The sequence below is a fragment of the Leptonychotes weddellii genome, chromosome 9 (assembly GCF_054177405.1).
Source record: "Leptonychotes weddellii isolate Sample4059 chromosome 9, ASM5417740v2, whole genome shotgun sequence".
In the NCBI taxonomy this organism is placed as follows: Eukaryota; Metazoa; Chordata; class Mammalia; order Carnivora; family Phocidae; genus Leptonychotes; species Leptonychotes weddellii.
The window spans coordinates 93326679-93345759 of record NC_138377.1 but is presented as its reverse complement, the minus strand read 5'-3'; the positions used below and the strand labels follow the sequence as shown (position 1 = coordinate 93345759).

General features: G+C 41.5%; 1 protein-coding gene across 3 annotated transcripts in view; it reads left to right on the top strand.

Annotated features, from left to right (window-relative positions):
* Nucleotides 1–17257, top strand: part of SPG21 (SPG21 abhydrolase domain containing, maspardin) — a 19328-nt gene extending 2071 nt beyond the window's left edge. For 2 of the 3 annotated variants that reach the window (XM_081831248.1, XM_081831249.1), the window contains 8 exons: nt 1231–1317; nt 3967–4128; nt 7374–7454; nt 8784–8929; nt 12100–12208; nt 13000–13107; nt 15146–15286; nt 16535–17257. In XM_081831248.1, coding sequence (XP_081687374.1) covers nt 1255–1317; nt 3967–4128; nt 7374–7454; nt 8784–8929; nt 12100–12208; nt 13000–13107; nt 15146–15286; nt 16535–16651 — 927 coding nt within the window. In that variant the 5' untranslated portion in view covers nt 1231–1254 and the 3' untranslated portion in view covers nt 16652–17257. The remainder of the gene's footprint in view (nt 1–1230; nt 1318–3966; nt 4129–7373; nt 7455–8783; nt 8930–12099; nt 12209–12999; nt 13108–15145; nt 15287–16534) is intronic. The other variant, XM_081831250.1, reaches the window with a different exon arrangement.
* Nucleotides 17258–19081: the final 1824 nt, after the last annotated feature.

The window sequence follows — 19081 nt, the reverse complement described above, 5'->3', positions numbered from 1 at the left end:
CCCCCCCCCCCCCCCCCCGCAAAATGACATTTCAGAGTCAGCCCAGGAGTTAAGTCTTATGGTCTTGAACACATCCCACACCAAATTAGGAAATCCAGACTTGCCCTGGGGGTAGAGGACAGGATGAACAGCAAGTATTTGAATCCTTCCAAACCAGTGGGTGGAAGTTCCTCATTTGGCAATAAGAATCTGCAACAGGGAGCTATAATTTCAGGTTCCTATTATGACATAACACAGATGCCTGAGCAAAGAGGGGCAGCCTTTCAATTGGAGATGCCGAGCCAGCCCAAAGCTCTTAGAGGGCTGGGTCAGAAGGGACTCTAGGATTGCCTGATCCAGTCTTCTTAGGACATAGTCATCCATTTTGTCAATGGATAATGCGTGCTCTGTGCCAAGCACTGGTCTAGGCTTTGGAGATACAGTGGTGAAACAGTCATAGATGAGAAAACAAGCCCAAAGAGGGTCAGTGACTTTTCCAAGGTCACAGAGCTATAAAAGCTAGAAGTCCCTAACCTCACAACAGAAGACCACATATTTTTTCTAAAGACACATATTTTGTTGCTAGATACAGTGCCTTCAAACCTATTCTGGTATTTTATCACAGATCTTTCAGAGGAGGTTATATGACTTTGAATCACACCAAGGTGAACAGCAAATTTTCCTGTATTTTGCATTAAGAACAAATGTGAAGTTCTGAAGTTATGTTCCACTAGAGTTAGATTTATGGCATTTTGTGAAGTGATCAGGAGGCAGGCTTACATTACCCCCTTCCTCTAGTGTGGACTGTTCCCTATAATTCTGTATCTTTGTTAAAATAGATTCCTAAGATATTGTCAACACATAGGTATTCCTAAGATACTGTCAACAGAGTTTGCAATCATTGAACTAGGACAGGCAGTCTGTACCAGAAAAGACTCCCCTGCCTCTGGTCCTAGCTCTGCAATAGCCATGAGATCTCTGGAAAGTCATTTAAATTTTCTAGACTGGATTCTTCATCTGGAGGAACTAAGGAAGTTAGAGTCATCATCTCTCAGGGCCCCTTCCTGCTCTATGACTATAGGATTTCACCAAACTGTTTTCTGTAGCTTAAGTATATACTGAGAGGTAAAATAGTCCATTTCCTTGGTTTTACCGTTTAAAGTATTGTTGGTATAGCTAGACCAGACTCTACATTTAGTTCTGATGTAAACATGAATTCTTGACATGAAACATCACATGCTTTTATTTCAGGGTTAACCTCCATTTCAGCTAATCATGGGAGAGATTAAAGTCTCTCCTGATTATAACTGGTTTAGAAGTACAGTTCCCCTTAAAAAGGTATGTATGGTTTTACTACACCTCTTATTTGCAAAATCTTGTGTTGTTTTTGTTTGTGACTGAGATGTTATGCCTTAGTAGTGTTTGAGAGTAAAGGTTATTGCCAAGTATCGTGACTGTGGGTTGCAGAGCATAAAGTTCACCTCTTTGTCAAGTGCAATCAATTTTTGAGACTCATTCAAGAGTAAAAGTGGGTATAACTATACTCATTATTTTATAATTGCTTTTCTGTATCCAAGCAAGCAGGAATATGTGTACTCTGTTTAGTGGAAAGCTTGCAGTAACAGCAACTACATAGTAAGTGCAGTCAGATTCTGTTATAAAGCCTTTTCCTGTTCCTCGGATTTAAGATTTACATTGGGTCACGTTATAGGTCCTCTGTTTGCAATGGTAGTCATCTTCAGGAAACCTTATTTGCCTGGGATGTCCAAAACCCTAAGCACTTGTATTGAAGTTTGACTGTTGACTCTGAGTCCCTAATTAATTGCAAATGTTTGGGGATCACACTAGACAAAAGCTAGTTAAGCCACAGAGCAAAATCTTTGCTGGTCCCTTTGCAGAAGTATGAGAGTACTATGATCTGAAAATCTTCTATGTCTCTGTTATTACCATTTTGTCAGAGTAGACATCTGTGGAAGTACCATGCAGGTTTGAATTAATAACAGAACTATTCTCCATATAGAATTTGAGATACAGTTCTCCAAGTATACACACAATATCTGCTATGTAACTGGCAGTGTTGTAGGAAGTCCCCAGATACCTTATTTAATTCTTCCAACGGATTAATAAAGTGGGTAGTGATGCCCATTTCACAAATGAGAAAACCGAGGTCCAGAGAGGTTAACATGTTAAAGGTCACACAGCCTAGTAGGATCTGGATTATAATCAAATTAATCTGGCTTCAAAACCAGAAGTACTTGACTGCTTACCAAAAGGAGCCTCCCTTCCTTCTTGTTCCCTGGGAAACACTGCCCATGCTAAAAGATAATTGGCTCTGGGGATCCCTCTACCTTGTCCCATCTCCTCAAGTAACTCATGTGAGCTCCTCTTGACGGGCTCACTTTCTCAGCAAGCTGATCACCAGACCCAAAACAACCCAAACTTAACGAAATGTCCTTAGAAGTAGTTACAGCAAGTAGTTTCATTGATGTAACTTTCTCCAGCGGTCAGGTCTGGTGCCGGAGTCATGATAAGTTTGCTTGAAATTTTGTGGTGCTAGATTTTAAATTATCAAAGAGATACTGTGTCTTCAAAATTATCAAATAGAATTTTGACATTTGCCATTCAGAGAACTCTGAGGACATTGAAGTGATAAACTTATTCCAAATGGATTATTGAAATAATTTCCTAGAAAATTTTAGAGACCTGAATATCTTATCTCATATGAATGTTATTACTACAAGATTGGGATTTACTGTGTGTACCGTCAAAAGCCATTAAGAGATTTTTACCACAATCATAGCAAAAACAAACAAAAAACCCCAAAAAACAATGAAAAGCAAAGTTGTGAGTGGCAAAATACAAAGGGCAAAAACGTGAGTGTGAGATATTATCGTCATCATCCGTGACCTGGGGGAGTCCAAAAGGGAATTGTTAGGGTCCTCTGGACTTTACCTTGCCCCATTTGTCTGCTCCCAGTGATGCCCATGATTCCAGTGTGTTGCCATCCGCAGTGATACCATGGGCCCACAGCACTGCCAGCTAGGAGCTCTCAGAAAATAGAACCTGGAGGCCTTGAATTTTGTAATGTAAAAGTAGGATAAATACTGATTTGCATTGGCAAAAGTTCAGGCAGTTAATGTACTTTTTCAAATCCCACCAAAAAGTCAGCCAAAGAAAACAAAAAGTAAACGATCATGCAGTGAATAATACTAATATCTAACACTCACTGAACGCAAAATATCTGTCAGACTCAGCGCTGAGCACTTGACTTGTCTCAGCTCATTTAATGCTCTTTTTTTTTTCCCTGTTGGGTTAAGAACCACTAGTTCAGGAAGGTTTCTGAGGACCTTCCTGCTCCCTACTCTCTTTTCCCAAGAAAGCCAGTTTTTCCCTGTGCCCACCCCCCCAACCCCTGACTGGTTTGAAACATTCTTTCAGGACAGGGACACCTATGGCTGCCGAGTCCTTCCTCTCTAGCAGAAGTCTCCCCCTTAGAGGCGTGGTCTGGATCAGGTTCCAGAAGCATGTCCTGAGTGGTACCGTCTCTCCCTAGTTTGTCCGAGAGCCTGGAGTCTTTCCCCTCTGGACAGTGCTGGAGAATGACTCTGCAGATGGCCTCCTCCACACACACAGCCAGACGTATGGGGGAGAAATAAGATGCCATATACAGAGTTTACTGTTTAATGGTAAACAAAATAGGCTTCATAGAATCATGGATGGAAAAGAAAATTAAAACCTGATTTAAAAAAAAAAAAAAAGCTCTTTGGAAGAGTATGAAGCAATTCTGTGTAATATGTTAGCACTGAAGAGGGAAAAAGAGACCAAGGCAGTTTATTATACATGCTAGTCTGGTGTGATCCCCAGGGTACCCTGTAACACAACCAAGGCAGTGGCATTAAAATTGTCAGAGAAATTATAGTGTAAAGTAACAATATAAAACCAAATCCATAAGGTTTTCCGTTTTTTTTCTTATAACTTTCCCTCCAGATTATCGTGGATGATGATGATAGTAAAATATGGTCGCTGTATGATGCAGGCCCCAGAAATATCAGGTGTCCTCTGATATTTCTTCCCCCTGTCAGTGGAACTGCAGATGTATTTTTCCGGCAGATTTTGGCTTTGACTGGATGGGGTTACCGGGTTATAGCTGTAAGTATTATTGATTCAGTATGACAGTTCGAGTCCACATTTCGTGGGGGTTTTTGTATGTGTGTGCTTCTGTTTCTGATTAACTATAGTAATGGGCTTTTTTTTTTTTTAATTGAAGGAAGATACTGTTTTCCTTTTTTTTAAATGTGAAATGAAACCTTTTGAAGGAGGGCGGCACAGTACACGGACATACAGAGAAGCAGAGGGGACAGACCTCTGTGGAAACCTCTGTGCCCCGCTTTTATGTACATTCTATTTAAGTCTGAACAGTAGGAAGCATTGGCCTTGTTTACAGATAAGGAAATGGAGGTCCAGGCCATTTGGGGGATCGTGGCGGGTCATGGCCACGAGGTGGTGGACGGAGAACAGGCCTGAGTCTTCTGACTCCATTTCCCTTCCTAGTTCATTACTCCGATGCCTCCAGGGGAGCTGAACGTGCACTATTTACCCAGCAAAGGGGTCTGCTAACCCTCAGGTGACTGAAAGCTTGCTTTAATGTAAGTCTTCAACAGTTGAGATGAGGTTTATTAATTATAATGCCCATACCCTCAGCACTTGGTTAAGAAGTTTTTTGTTTCTAATTGTTATTTTATTACTGAGTTTGAACTACATCTAGTTTCCCGTTGATCATTCTCGAGTCTCTTCTGGGAGAACAGTGTAGGCGAGGAAGGCACTGTTTTGACTAGTTTTGTGGCATACTCCGACTGTGTAACAGTGAAGGCTGGTCTCCTAACTTCCCAGGAAGGAGAGACTCTTTGGCTTTGAACTGGCAGTTGTTTCTGGAAGCTGGAATAGTAACACCTAAACAGGTCTCCCTGTGGGAGTATTGCTGTTACTATTTCATTTACTGTCTGAAGGAGAGAAAACTTGGACCAGATCTCTTCTCTTGGAAGGTAACTGAGAATTCTACTGGGTTTACCACCAACTAGGGCCACACAAAACAAATCCCAGTTCTTCCTCCTGACAGCCCTTTGGAGAAAACTAGCTATGATCAGCACCGCCTGCTGCCTTCCCCCAAGGTCTTTTCTTCTCTGGCAAAATTCTCCACATTCTTTCATCATTCCTCATGGTGTGTTTTGAGTCTCTGCAACATAATCCTGCCTTGTTCTGGATTTTTATAAATTCCTCTTGATGGACAGCATTTCAGGAGAGCAAAATGGCAACCACACTCATCCCAGTCCTCTGCAGCCTAGGACACGATAGTACCTTTCCTGGTGGCCACTGTTAATCAGCCGGGCACAGGGAGACTGAGTGGCCACAGGCGTCTCTCCCACTTGAGAGCACTGTCTGAAGCTGACTGTGCTTATTACTCCAAACTGGAAGGTCATGATGGCTTGGCCTTTGGGATGGAAATTCTTCTTGCCCTCAAGCTTCTTGACGTGGGATTTCCTAATTTCATTAGCTAGAGAATGAATAAAGAAAAGGCCAGGTGTGCCTGGCTGGCTCAGTCAGTGGAGCGTGTGACTCTTGATCTCGGGATTGTGGGTTGACCCCATGCTGGGTGTAGAGATTACTTAAAAATAAAATCTTTAAAAAAATGAAGGGCACCTGGGTGGCTCAGATGGTTAAGCATCTGCCTTTCAGCTCAGGTTTTAGTTCTAGGATCGAGCCCCATGTCGGCCTCTCAGCTCAGCAGGGAGTCTGCTTCTCTCTCTCCCTCTGCCTCTTCCCCTACTTGTGCTCACTCTCTCTCAAATAAATAAATAATCTTAAAAAAATTTTTTTTAATGAAATAAAATAGAAAAGGCCAATAGTGTCTTCAAAGTTATTTTGTCCTTATGCGCCTAACTCCATGAAATTTTAAAACTTATTAGATACTTGTTAGTATCTCACAGTTAAAAGGCTTAGGCCCTTTTCTCATTTAAATTTTTATTGCGATAACTATAGATTCACATGCAGTTGTCAAAAAATAATACAGAGATATCCCTTTTATTCTTTGCCCAGTTTCTCCCAGTGGTAACATTTTACAAAACTATAGTAGGATATCATAACCAGGGTATTCATATTAATACAATCCACTGATCTTATTCAGATTTCCAGTTTTACTTGTACTCAGTTGTATATGTATGTGTGTGTGTCTGTGTGTTATGTGGTATACAATTTTATCACCTATCTAGGGCATAGATATCTGTAAATTAAAGGCTTCATAAAAATATCTTCTTGGGGCACCTGGGTGGCTCAGTCGTTAAGCATCTGTCTTTGGCTCAGGTCATGATCTGTGAGTCCTGGGATCGAGCCCCATATGGGTATGGGGCTCCGTGCTCCGCATTGACTGGGGAGTCTGCTTCTCCCTCTCCCTCTGCATGCTTTTCCCCCTGCTTGTGCTCTCTCTGTGTCAAATAAATATAAAAAAAATCTTAAATAAATTTAAAATAAAATTGAAAAATATAGCATCTTCTTTCTTTTCTATCATCTGACTCAAATTCTCAAATCTTCTGCTAGGGAGAGGCTATTGTTCTCCATCCTGTCAGAATAGTGGAATCTTATCCACAAATGAAATTTTTAATAGTAAAAGTAACATAATCACATCAAATCTAAAATTAAGCTATTATATACATGGCAGTATCTATTCCAGCGATTTGTTAATGACAAAATGAATCTAAGTGCTTAAAACAACCAGCCTGTCAGGCAGCTTTTACTTATTATTAAAGAGAGGGGAATTCTTAGGTGACAAGCCAGAATCCCCTCAAAAGGAGTGAGTGACTTGCGTTTCTTTTCCTCCTCCTCATCAGCATTCATAGGCTACTTAGGGTCAAGCACCATACTTTTTTGGTCACAAATAAAAGTACAAGAAATCAGATAGAATGACTACTAAGTCAATTAAAAAAGAGGAACAATTTTATTGAACACTCCCTTCAAGTCATGCTGCCAAAAAGAGAGGGAATTCTCCCTAGACAGAATTTTATTTAGAACCATAATTTATAATTAAGTTGGATTTAAGGGCAAACAGTATTTCTTTACTTGGAAGGGTTCGGCCCTATTCATCCATGAACCTCAGAGTTTCTTAGCTATTTGGAAAGGAAATAGATGTGAATTGAAATTGTTATTCACATAATATCACTAGTATGCTATTCTTTTTTTAAATTGGTCTGTTAGGTAAAATGTGAATTTTAAAGTTTAGAAGAAGGTGAGAGCTTATTTTCACATAGTTTGAATAAGGAGCAGAGCTTGAGCAAATGAGAAATGCTATTATGGGAGTCCTAAATTTTTCATATATATATTGTTATTAATTGTTATTATTTCAGTTGCAGTATCCAGTTTATTGGGACCATCTCGAATTCTGTGACGGATTCAGAAAACTTTTAGACCATTTACAACTGGATAAAGTGAGTCCCCTAAAACTAATTATTTAAATGTGATTTTAAGGCAACATTTACATTGTAAAGGCTGGTGTTGTCTTTTTGTTTTTTAAAAGATAGTTTTTTGGAGATATAATTCACATACCATACAATTTACCCTTTTAAAGTGTGTGAGTATGGTTTTTAATATATTCACAGATAGGTGCAACCATCACCACGGTCAACTTTAGGACATTTTTTTTCACCGCCAAAAGAAACCCCATTTCGTTAGCAGTCACTCCTCACCCTTCCTCCCACTGGCCTTGGCAACTTACTCTACTTTCTGCCTGTGTAAATGTACCCTTTCTGGGTATTTTATATAAATGGAATCATGCAATATTCATCTTTTCTAACTGACTAATTTAGTGTAATGTTTGCATGGATCATCTAAGTAGTAGCCTCTATCAGTACTTTGTATTCCTCTTTATGGTCTGATACTATCCCATTGTATAGGTGTACCACATTTTATTTAGCCATTTGTCAGTTGACGCACGTTTGGGTTGTTGCCATTGTTTGGCTATTAGAAATAACACTGCTCTGAACATTCATGTACAAGTTTTTGTGTGGACATATGTTTTTGGTTCTCTTGCGTATGTACCTAGGAGTAGAATTACCAAATCATAGTTTTCTTAAACATAAATTATGGGACACTTGGGTGGCTCAGTTGGTTAAGCATCTGCCTTCAGCTCAGGTCATGATCCCGGGGTCCTGGGATCAAGCCCCATATCGGCTGCCTGTTCAGCGGGGATCCTGCTTCTCCCTCTCCCTCTGCCTGCCGTTCCCCCTGCTTGTGCTCGCTCTCTCTCTGACAAATAAATAAAATCTTAAAAAAAAAAAATTCTTCAAAAAAAAAATTAAGTGGTTTCATTTTCTAGTGCAATCTGTAGATAATATTTTTTTTTTTAAAGATTTTATTTATTTGACAGAGCGAGAGAGAGGGAACACAAGCAGGGAAAGTGGGAGACGGAAAGGCAGACTCCCTGCCGAGCAGGGATCCCAGTGTGGGGCTTGATCCCAGGACCCTGAGATCATGACCTGAGCCAAAGGCAGACACTTAACGACTGAGCCACCTAGGCGCCCTGATAATATTTTTTTTAACTTGTATTTGTATACACAAATTGTTTTCTTGACAGGATGTATATAAATTGTATTTAATTACAATATTTCCTATATGTTGAACTGCTGTAGATACTTCGTCTAATGACTAGTGATGACATTATATTCTGTGGTTGGTGATAACTAAAACAACTTTTTTGGGGAGTATTTATGTTCAGGATTGATTATTTTAGTATCTTTCTTGTATGTGTTTGCAATTAGGTTCATCTTTTTGGGGCTTCTTTGGGAGGCTTTTTGGCTCAGAAATTTGCTGAGTATACACACAAATCTCCCAGAGTCCATTCCCTCATCCTCTGCAATTCCTTCAGTGACACCTCTATCTTCAACCAAACTTGGACTGCAAACAGGTAAGAATGTAAACATTTGGTCAAAATTATGATTTTTACTCTGTGGAATTTTTAAAATGTTGACTTTTGGGTTTTTTGTTGTTGTTGCACTAAGGAGCAGGGGGTAGGGGTTATATCTGCTTCTATCTTCTGAAACTACCCTGGCTTTTAAAATTAGAAACAATCAGGGGCGCCTGGGTGGCTCAGTCGGTTAAGCGGCTGCCTTCGGCTCAGGTCATGATCCCAGATTCCTGGGATGGAGCCCCACATCGGGCTCCCTGCTCGGCGGGAAGCCTGCTTCTCCCTCTCCCTCTGCCTGCCTCTCTGCCTACTTGTTCTCTCTCTATCTCTCTGTCAAATAAATAAAATCTTTAAAAAAAAATTAGAAACAATCAGGGTGCCTGGGTGGCTCAGGTGGTTAAGTGTCTGCCTTCGGCTCAGGTCATGATCCCGGGGTCCTGGGATCCAGCCCGCATCTGGCTCCCTGCTTAGCAGGGAGCCTGCTTCTCCCTCTGCCTCTGCCTCTTTCTCTGTCTCTCATGAATAAATAAATAAAATCTTAAAAAAAAAAAAAGAATCAGAAGCACCTGGGTGGTGTGGGTGGTGCAGTCAGTTGAGCTTCCACCTCTTGGTTTGTTTGTTTTTTATTTTATTTTATTTTATTTATTTGACAGAGAGACACAGCGATAGAGGGAACACAAGCAGGGGGAGTGGGGGAGGGAGAAGCAGGCTCCTCACTGAGCAGGGAGCCCCGACATGGGGCTCGATCCCAGGGCCCTGGGATTATGACCTGAGCTGAAGGCAGACACTTAACGACTGAGCCACCCAGGTGTCCCCCAACTGTTGATTTTGGCTCAGGTCATGATCCCAGGATTGTGAGATAAATAAATAAATAGATAAATAAATAAATAGATAAATAAATAGATAAATCTTTATAAATAAAATTAGAAACAATCACCTTTGCAAAAGAAAAGAATGGAATGAACTCTGAATTCAGCTATTTCTATTACTCTGAATTATTGTTTAGCTTTGTTTAAGGTACAGTCATGCTCTTACAGTTTCTCTTCAGTGCCTGTATAACTAATACAGAGTTCTGCTTGTTCCACTTATTATTTTGTGTAAACAGTGCTATCTATTGATTGTCACAGTTTCTTTGGGCATTTGGCTTCCCCCAATTTTTCATCATGTTCTACTGTAATTCTTTGTACAAATTACTTTTTTTCCTTCCCTTTCTGGGTTATTTCCTTGAGATGTGGCTCCAAAAATAGAGGGAATAGAGCATTTAGTCTGTCAGCAGACGTTTTGCACATCATGACACGTTAACAGTAGTCAGCTTCCAGAATGATGGAAATGGTGGAACGCTCTGTGGGGCAGCCAGTGGGGTGCTTGTTTCCTTTGAGCCATCCTCTCATTGAAGATACCATTTTAAGTAGTTCGATCAGTATCTAATAGTACCTTAAAGCTGACTTAATGTGGTTTCTTTCATTGCTAGCGAGGCTAGGCCCTACCCTAAAATATAGGGTAAACATGAGTAAACATACCTGTATGATCAAGCTGATTTTCACAGAATGCTATAGGTAAACATTGTTTCCATGGTTTTCACATCTCTTTAAAATTGTAGGGGCACTTGGCTGGCTCATTTGATAAACCGTGCGACTCTTTATTTCTGGGTCATGAGTTTGAGCCCCACATTGGGCGTATAGCTTACTTAAAAAAAAAAAAATTGTACTCTGTTCTTTTTAAACGCTTCTCCTGATGTTCTCTCAGTAGTTTGCTGAGCAATTGTGCAACAATACATTAGCTACAAATAGTTCATGTCCAGACAAGGCACTAAAGCTCATTGATTATTTTTGATGATTTTAATGTTGTTTTAATTGTCAGAAGCCAAGACTGCTCCTACTTTGTGCTCCTCCTGCATGTGAGCTGCATTTTCCCAGTTATCTGAGTGCTTGCTACATGCCACACATTGAGGCTGCAGGGGCAGGCAAAGCCAGCGGGGTCTGCCTGTTGGCTACAGAGGGTACCTCGGCGGCATCGCCTTGAGAAGATAGGGAAGCTGTAGGGGGCGGGATGGAGAAAAGTAATGAAAGGTGACCAGCTGTCCTTGTGAGGGAAGCTCAACTTCCAACAAACATTCCGTGGAGAAGGTAGTCTGCTCCTTTTATAAGTCATTTTCAGCATAGGTTTAGAGAAAGTAGTTTTTACCCTACATAATGGCTCTCAACATTTGTAATGAATGGAATAAATACCAACTAAAAATCACATATAGAAATTCATAGATTGAATTGCTTTGAATTAGCCCAGTTGAATCTACTAGTAGCAAACTTTGGGAGGTACGATAACTCTTTCATTTTGCTGTTTTGAAATATCAGTCATTCAAAGGTGATACAAACCTGAAGGTTGACAACATCTTAAGTTTTCAGTTTTCCTTCTTTTTTTAAGATTTATTTACTTATTTTAGAGGGCAGGGAGGGGGAGAGGGAGAAGGAGAATCTCCAGCAGACTCCCTGCTGAGCACAGAGCCCAAGGCGGGGCTGGATCCCACAACCCTGAGATCGTGACCTGAGCCAAAATCAAGAGCCGGCCACTTAACTGACTGAGCCACACAGGTGCCCCAAGTTTTCAGTTTTCTAAAGGAAATAGTTTAGCCATTGGAAATAAGGCCAATTGGGGCGCCTGGGTGGCTCAGTCGTTAAGCGTCTGCCTTCGGCTCAGATCGTGATCCCACGGTCCTGGGATCGAGCCCCAAATCAGGCTCCCTGCTCGGCAGGAAGCCTGCTTCTCCCTCTCCCCCTCCCCCTGCTTGTGTTCCCTCTCTCACTGTGTCTCTGTCAAATAAATAAATAAATAAAATTTAAAAAAAAAAAAAAGGAAACAAGGCCAGTTAGTTAAAAAAAAAAATCTTAGAATTATCAAAATGTCTACCTTGGTAAAGATATTTGAAATACTGCTTTATAATTATTCTAAATTCTCAAATAAAACACTAATCATATTAAACCATAACTCTTTGGGAGCACGGGAAAATATATATAAAAACAAGATGCTTCAAGAACAGCTTTTTGAAAGAAGAGACTAGGTCTTTTTATCTTTAGATCCTAAGTACCAGCTAATACAAAGCTTCAGTATCAAATGAATATTCGCTATTTTTGTGTAGTCTTACAGATTTAAACGATCAGGTCTTTGTTTTACAGCTTTTGGCTGATGCCATCATTTATGCTCAAAAAAATTGTTCTCGGAAACTTTTCATCTGGCCCAGTGGACCCTATGATGGCTGATGCTATTGATTTTATGGTGGACAGGGTAAGGATCATGGCATTGGAATGGGGACACCTTGTACTAGGAATTTTCATGTCTCCTTGGTTCCTGATGATATATCTGTCTCATTGAGTATGTATTAGAGATGTTTGTTAAGATGTTTCCATATTTACTTTAATATGCCCAACAGATGTTACTGCTGGTAAGTAATTCATCAGAATCACTTGGGGAGAGCTTTTAAAAATACAGATTCCAGGAACACCTGGCTGGCTCAGCTGGTAGAACGTATGACTCTTAATCTCGGGGTCATGAGTTCAAGCCCCACGTTGGGAGCAGAGCCTACATTAAAAAAAAAAAATACGGATTCCAAGCCCTCACCAGCTCATTGAACTGGAATCCCTGGGCATTGGGTATGGGTATTCGTATTTTTACTCTACAGACTTCCCCCTCCTTCTCCCTGAGGGGAGTCTGAAGTAGCAGGTCTGCAGACTTCATTTAGGGGCAATGGGACTAGATGATTTTTTCGAGGTCTCTTTCAGCTCCAAAATCTCTTAAAATGTTGATCTGTCGCTGTGGGGCTTTGGGAAGTGGCTTGCTGCCCACAGGCACCTGGTTGAAGAGGCAGTTCAGGGTGAGGGCTATTGAATGCCCCAGAATAGAACAACGCCACCAGCTGGGAGGCCCAGTGCTAGGCTCTCAGATACATTGTATTTCCTCACTGGTGATCTGGCCCACCACACATGCCACTTTTATAAGTGCAGATATTATCTGTGGATTTAATATAAATGTGAGGCACAAAATGAATTCATGAACTTTGCCTTTGTTTTTTCCTGCAGCTGGAAAGTTTGGGTCAGAGTGAACTGGCTTCAAGACTTACCCTGAATTGTCAAAATTCTTACGTGGAACCTCATAAGATTCGGGACATCCCTGTGACCATTATGGATGTAAGCTTCCTTTTAAGTAAAATAGATGCTTTACCTTTTAAATGTATATTTCAAGAGCTTCCTCATAATTATTATAAAATTTTTCAGTGCGCCTCTTCAAATGCTGCCTTGGATTTTTTTTTTTTTTTTTACAACCGCTCCCCCCCGCCCCGCCCAGCTTTTTCAGTTCTAAAACAATCAGTTTATTGCTTGTCCCATATTTTCCCTGGTAGGAATAACACCATTGAAATCAGAATAAACATAAACAAACATGGTAGTCCTCATCCATTTTGATGTATTTTGCTATTGTCATCACCAGAGATTGCACTTTAGCTATTACACATCTGTGCAGCAAAGAAAAGTTGCCTCACGGGGGGCAGAGAATCAAGAATTCCATAAAGTCTAATTAACACAGAAGCTTGCTGCTTATATTTTTGAGTTGTGGTAAAATACACATAACGAAATTTACCATTTTAACCATATTTCAGTGTACAGCTCAGTGGCATGAAGTACATTTACAATGTTGTGAAACTGTCACCACCATCCATTTCCAGAACTTTCCATCATCCCAGCCTGAAACTCTGTACCCATTAAACACTAGCTCACCAGTCCCTCCTCCTCCCAGACCCTGGTGACCAACATTATACTTTCTGTCTCCATGTATTTGACTATTCTATGCACCTCATGTCAGTGGAATCCCATAATATTTGTACGTCTGTGTCTGGCTTATTTCACTTAGCAGAATGTCTTCAAAGTTTATTCATGTTGTAGCATGTATTAAAGGCTGACTGATATTCTGTTATAGTGCATACCACATTTTATTTATCCAGTCATCTGTTGATGGGCATTTGGGTTATTCCACCTTTTGGCTATTATGAATCATTCTGCTCTGAGTATTGGTGTACAGATACCTGTTTGAGTATCCACTTTCACTTCTTTTGGGTCCATACCTAGAAGGGAAATTGCCGAGCCATATGGTGATTCTGTGTTTGATTTTTTGCAGAACCAGATAGCATCTTCCACAGCAGCTGTACCATTTTACATTCCCACCAGCAGTGCCCGAGGGTTCCAGTCATTCCGTATCCTCCCCAACACTTGTTATTTCCTGTTTGTTGACAATGGCCATTCTAATGGATGCACAGTGGTATTTCATTGTGGTTTTGGCTTATTTTTTTAAATCATATAACTATTTTGCCTCATAAATGGATGTATTGCTAAAATCAACATATTTTTAAGAATTGATTTTTGTCAGGAAATTATCCATTATAAGCACGTAAATAATAACTTCTCATCCTCCACTGTAATCTCTACATTTCGACATTTACCATGACACAGAATGAGCTTTTCAGTGCTCCTGGTAAAATATTTGGTCCTCACAGTGCATTTGCACTGCTTGCCCATCTTTCAAAGCTGAGCTCACCACTTGGGTACATGGTCACTGAAAACTGTGTATAAGCTTTAGCACGTTGGAGATGCTTTTTGTGTGTGTGTGCTTCGTTTTAAAAATTACTTTTTGTAAACTTGTTTGTATGTGTGCAAACATAAGTTTATGTGGGCATTAAAAGATGTCTAGAATTATATACTCCAAACTGCTAACAGTGGCTCCCCCAGGGAAGGATCTGGACTTTTTCTTACACTCTTGAAAAGTTTTTTTTGGATTTTTTTTTTCACTGAGCATATACCATTTACGTAACTGTTTTTAAGTAATAATAAAATGTAAAAAAATAAATAAATAAAAGTTCTTTTGGGATTTCAGTGATTTTTTTTGAAATTAATTGGCATTCATTATTAATATTCTTTTAATTTAGTTAGCTATGTTTGAGGAGAAAAAATTCATGATAGACTTTGTCCCCTAGTGAATGCAAGAGACATTTGACAACAAAATCCGTAGCTTATGTTGGAGTTAGAAGTCACCAGGATGAGCAGGAGATGGCCCAGGCCGGCCAGGGGCTCAGCGGTGTCTCTTCACAAGCAAGAAATGCTTTGGGAGGCCCTTTCCACAATGTGCAAAGAACAGATTAAAATACCGGTAGGCTTCAGCTTTGTGTTTTTTTTAAAGGTATTTGACCAGAGTGCACTTTCAACTGAAGCTAAAGAAGAAATGTACAAACTGTATCCTAATGCCCGGAGGGCTCACCTTAAAACAGGAGGCAATTTCCCATACCTGTGCAGAAGTGCAGAGGTGAATCTTTATGTACAGGTAAGTCCCAGCTTGGAAGCCAGAGCACTTTGAACCCGAAGTGTACGGTTTGAAACATAAAGCTGCTTTTTTTTTTTTTTGGTGGTGGAATAAGAGACCTACAGAATTCTCTGTAGGAATGAGGCCTTCACTTGAAAAAGATGGTTTACGTTAATAATTTATAGCAGAATTCAAGTGGGTATATTAGAGACAGTCAAGTGACTCTGTGCCTACCATCTCTTTTCTAAGAACAGCAGGCCCGCACCCGAACGTACTGAAGTAGCCACGTCCTGTGATGTGACCTTGCCTCCTGGATACAGTGAATTCAGTCAGAGCAGGACACCTTCATGAAGCAACTTCCTGATCCATTTTTAATGCATTAAAAAACACATGCAGGGGCAGGCACCTGGCTGGCTCGGTCAGAAGAGCATGCAACTCCCGATCTTGGGGTTGTGAGTTCGAGCCCATGTCGGGTATAGAGATTACTTAAATAAATAAAACTTAAAAAAAAAAAAAGGCACACACACACGCAAAAACTAACAAAAACTGCCACTTCATCCTCTACCCAAATGGATATTAAAATAGCAGTGAGAGGGGCACCTGGGTGGCTCAGTCATTAAGCGTCTGCCTTCGGCTCAGGTCATGATCCCAGAGTCCTGGGATCGAGCCCCGCATCGGGCTCCCTGCTCGGCAGGAAGCCTGCTTCTCCCTCTCCCACTCTCCCTGCTTATGTTCCCTCTCTCGCTGTGTCTCTCTCTATCAAATAAAATCTTTAAAAAAATAAAATTAAAAAAAATAAAATAGCAGTGAGAAATTATTGCTTTGGCAGTTTGGCAAGAAGTATCAAGAGCTTCAAAAACCAGTCACATCCTTTGGGTCTGCCATCCATTTGTGGCAGTGATCCTAAGGAGAGGACCCTAAATTCAAAAAAACTTGATGCAGGGAGACAGTCATCATGGTCTCACTCAGAACCGCAGAGGATGGGAAGGACCTGAGTCGCAGCAGCAAAGCAGGAGGGTAAACACCTACTCACAGAGCAGCATGCCACCCTTTAAGATGTTCATGAAGAGTTTGTATGAACTTGGAGAGACCTGTCACACAGTAAATAGGGAGCAAAGATCCCAAATTGTGGTTTTTCAAAATACTTCTTTGACTTTCCTGTGTTTTCCAGTTTTTCTCTAATCAGTCTGTGTTACTCTGTAATTTTAGAAGTATAAAACATTTATATGCTGTCGTGGCATTTAAAATAATGACTCTGTGTTTCTGCAGATCCATTTGCTACAATTCCATGGAACCAAATACGCGGCCATTGACCCGTCGATGGTCAGCGCTGAGGAACTGGAGGTGCAGAAAGGCAGCCTCAGCATCAGTCAGGAGGAGCAGTAGCTGAGGCGTTGCCTGTTGATAACGAGCGGGCCAGAGAGTTCTTGTCCAGTCAGCAGCGTGAGCGCCCGCCCGGCGGCCCCTCTGCTCCGTTGTCGGGTTCACCGGTTATCACTGTGTTTGGAAGTAGGACTGATTGTCATCTCTGTGACAGGCGGCAGCTCTTCTGAACCAGTGTAACTGTTCCCCCTTCGGTTTTTTTTTAGCTTTCGAATTTGAGGAAGTACTTTTGAAGACTCCCATTTTAAGAATTGTGAAAATTTTGCTACCAAAAGTCTTCTCACCACTGTGTTCTTAAGAGAATGTTGATTTCTGAAGTTTGGGATTTTGTGGGTTTTTTTTTTTTTCCTTTTCTTTCCTCCTTTCTTTCTTGTTACGTTATTTGCTGTAAATGCTGCACGTCCAGATTGTGTATCAGAAGGACATTGGTTATGTTGATGCTTTCTTGGTTGTAACTGTTACCAAGTGCCAAGGCTGTCTGTCACCCCACCGTTTGCTCTCCTGCAAAATCAACTACTTCTAATTTCTGGGTAAGCAGATCATTTTCAGTTTTATCTGTTGTCTTTCTAGCCATTACAGTCATTTGGAATAAAAACTCAATTTCAGTGAGTGGCTTTGGTGATTATTGTAGTTGCCCAACTGGGCTACATAGACATAGGACTTTCTGAGAAGCAGACCATGGTGTCGTTGGCCAATTCTTTGTGACATTAGGTAAGTTACTTAATCTCACTAAAGTGCAGTTTGCTCCTTGTAAAGTAACAGTAGCTCTTATTTATTGAGCTGTTAGTATGTGCCAGGCACTTTTCATACCTTCTTGTCTCCCCCTCAGTGGGAATATCTCTTAAATCTCTTTTAAACTGTAAATTCCTATTTTTTTTTCTTGCCATTAATTTGTTGAAGAAACAGGCTCATTTGCTCTACAGAATTCCCCACAGTCTAGATTTGGCTGATTGCAGCCTCACAGTGTCCTTTAACTTGTTTCTGTGTCCCTGGTATTTCCCATAAACTGGTAGTTACATCTGGAGGTCAGTCAGGTTCAAATTCAGTCTCTTGGGTGAGAACACTTCATAGGCAGAGCTGTGTGCTTCCCACTGTGTCAGCTCGGGAGGCACGTAACATCTGGTTGTCCCTGAATCGTGAAGATGGCTGGGTGGGGTCAGGCACTGTCAGCCAGATCCAGCCAGTGCTGATCTCTGCACAGATGCACTGTGTCCTTAGAGGGTGCAGAGCAGTGACAGTAACTCTAATTTTTATCATTCCATTTATTAACTAGAGTTCTCTGATTTTTTTTTTTTTTAAGTCTTCCCCTCCCCAACTATTTGGTTTCTCTGAGGTACAGTTTAGACCAAAAAATCAGCATCAGTGCTTCTTTCCCTTTAAGTTTTCAGAACATTGAGTTAGCCATGCTCTTTCTGATTTCATCCCCACCACAGCCCTGATTAAGCTGATTTTACAGGGGAGGTCATGGAGGCTGGGAGCGGCCAAGAGGGGAAGGGCGGAGCTGGGATGCCAACTTGAGTCTGACCATCCCTAAAAGCAGCAGTGGTCTTTCCACATAGGCCAGTGTCTGCTCTGACTGCCTTGTGCCTCAAGAACAGTCGGGAGTTATGGAAACACCTGGAAGCCGTGAAGGTAGAGCTTAATGTTTTTAACTGTTAGCATCTGAGGCTACTTCCCAACCAATGGGGAGCTCCTGTGGGCTGGGCCGGGCTGCACATGGTCAGCAGCCCCTTCTTCACCTGGCACAGCAATGGACTGTGGGACTGCCTTCTGCTTTCTCTTCACATTCTCCCTGTGTGAGCCACTTCCCCCTGACAGCTTGAACTACTCCCTGGCTCTATGCCCCGATGACTGCCATTTCCAGCCCCGACTGATTTTTCAGCTGCCCTTGAATGCCTAACAGGCCTATCAGGCCAGCCTTCTACAGGCACACCTATGTCCCCACGGCCCAAACCTGCCCCTTCTCTCCTAAACCGTCATCTCTGTTCCCAGGATCACTGTTCCCCAGATTCCTCAGCTAGAAACTCAGCCATCTTGGACCCCACCCTCATCCCCACATCTCAGGCTGAAGCAGGTACCGAGATGAAACTTTGGGAGCAAGGTGGTTATTTAGGATCAAAGGAAAGAGGTTGTGGAAGGAAGCCGATTGGGCATGGGAGAAGCTGAGCTATGACAGGTCTGACCAAGCACCAGTGGACCACGTAGCGGGCTCTGGAGCTAGGAGTGCCCGTTGGAATAGTCTCATCGGAGGCTGCAAGAGCGAGGCCCTCCTGCCCCTCCAGCTCATCTCTCCTCCTCCTTGCATGCTTCCTGCGTTCCAATCACACCATTCCCCAAACAGATCCATCTCCACACCACTGTGCATTGCACAGACTGTGCTTTTTGCTTGGAATGTGCTTTCCCCACTTCTGTCTTCTCTCTGAGCTTCTCAGA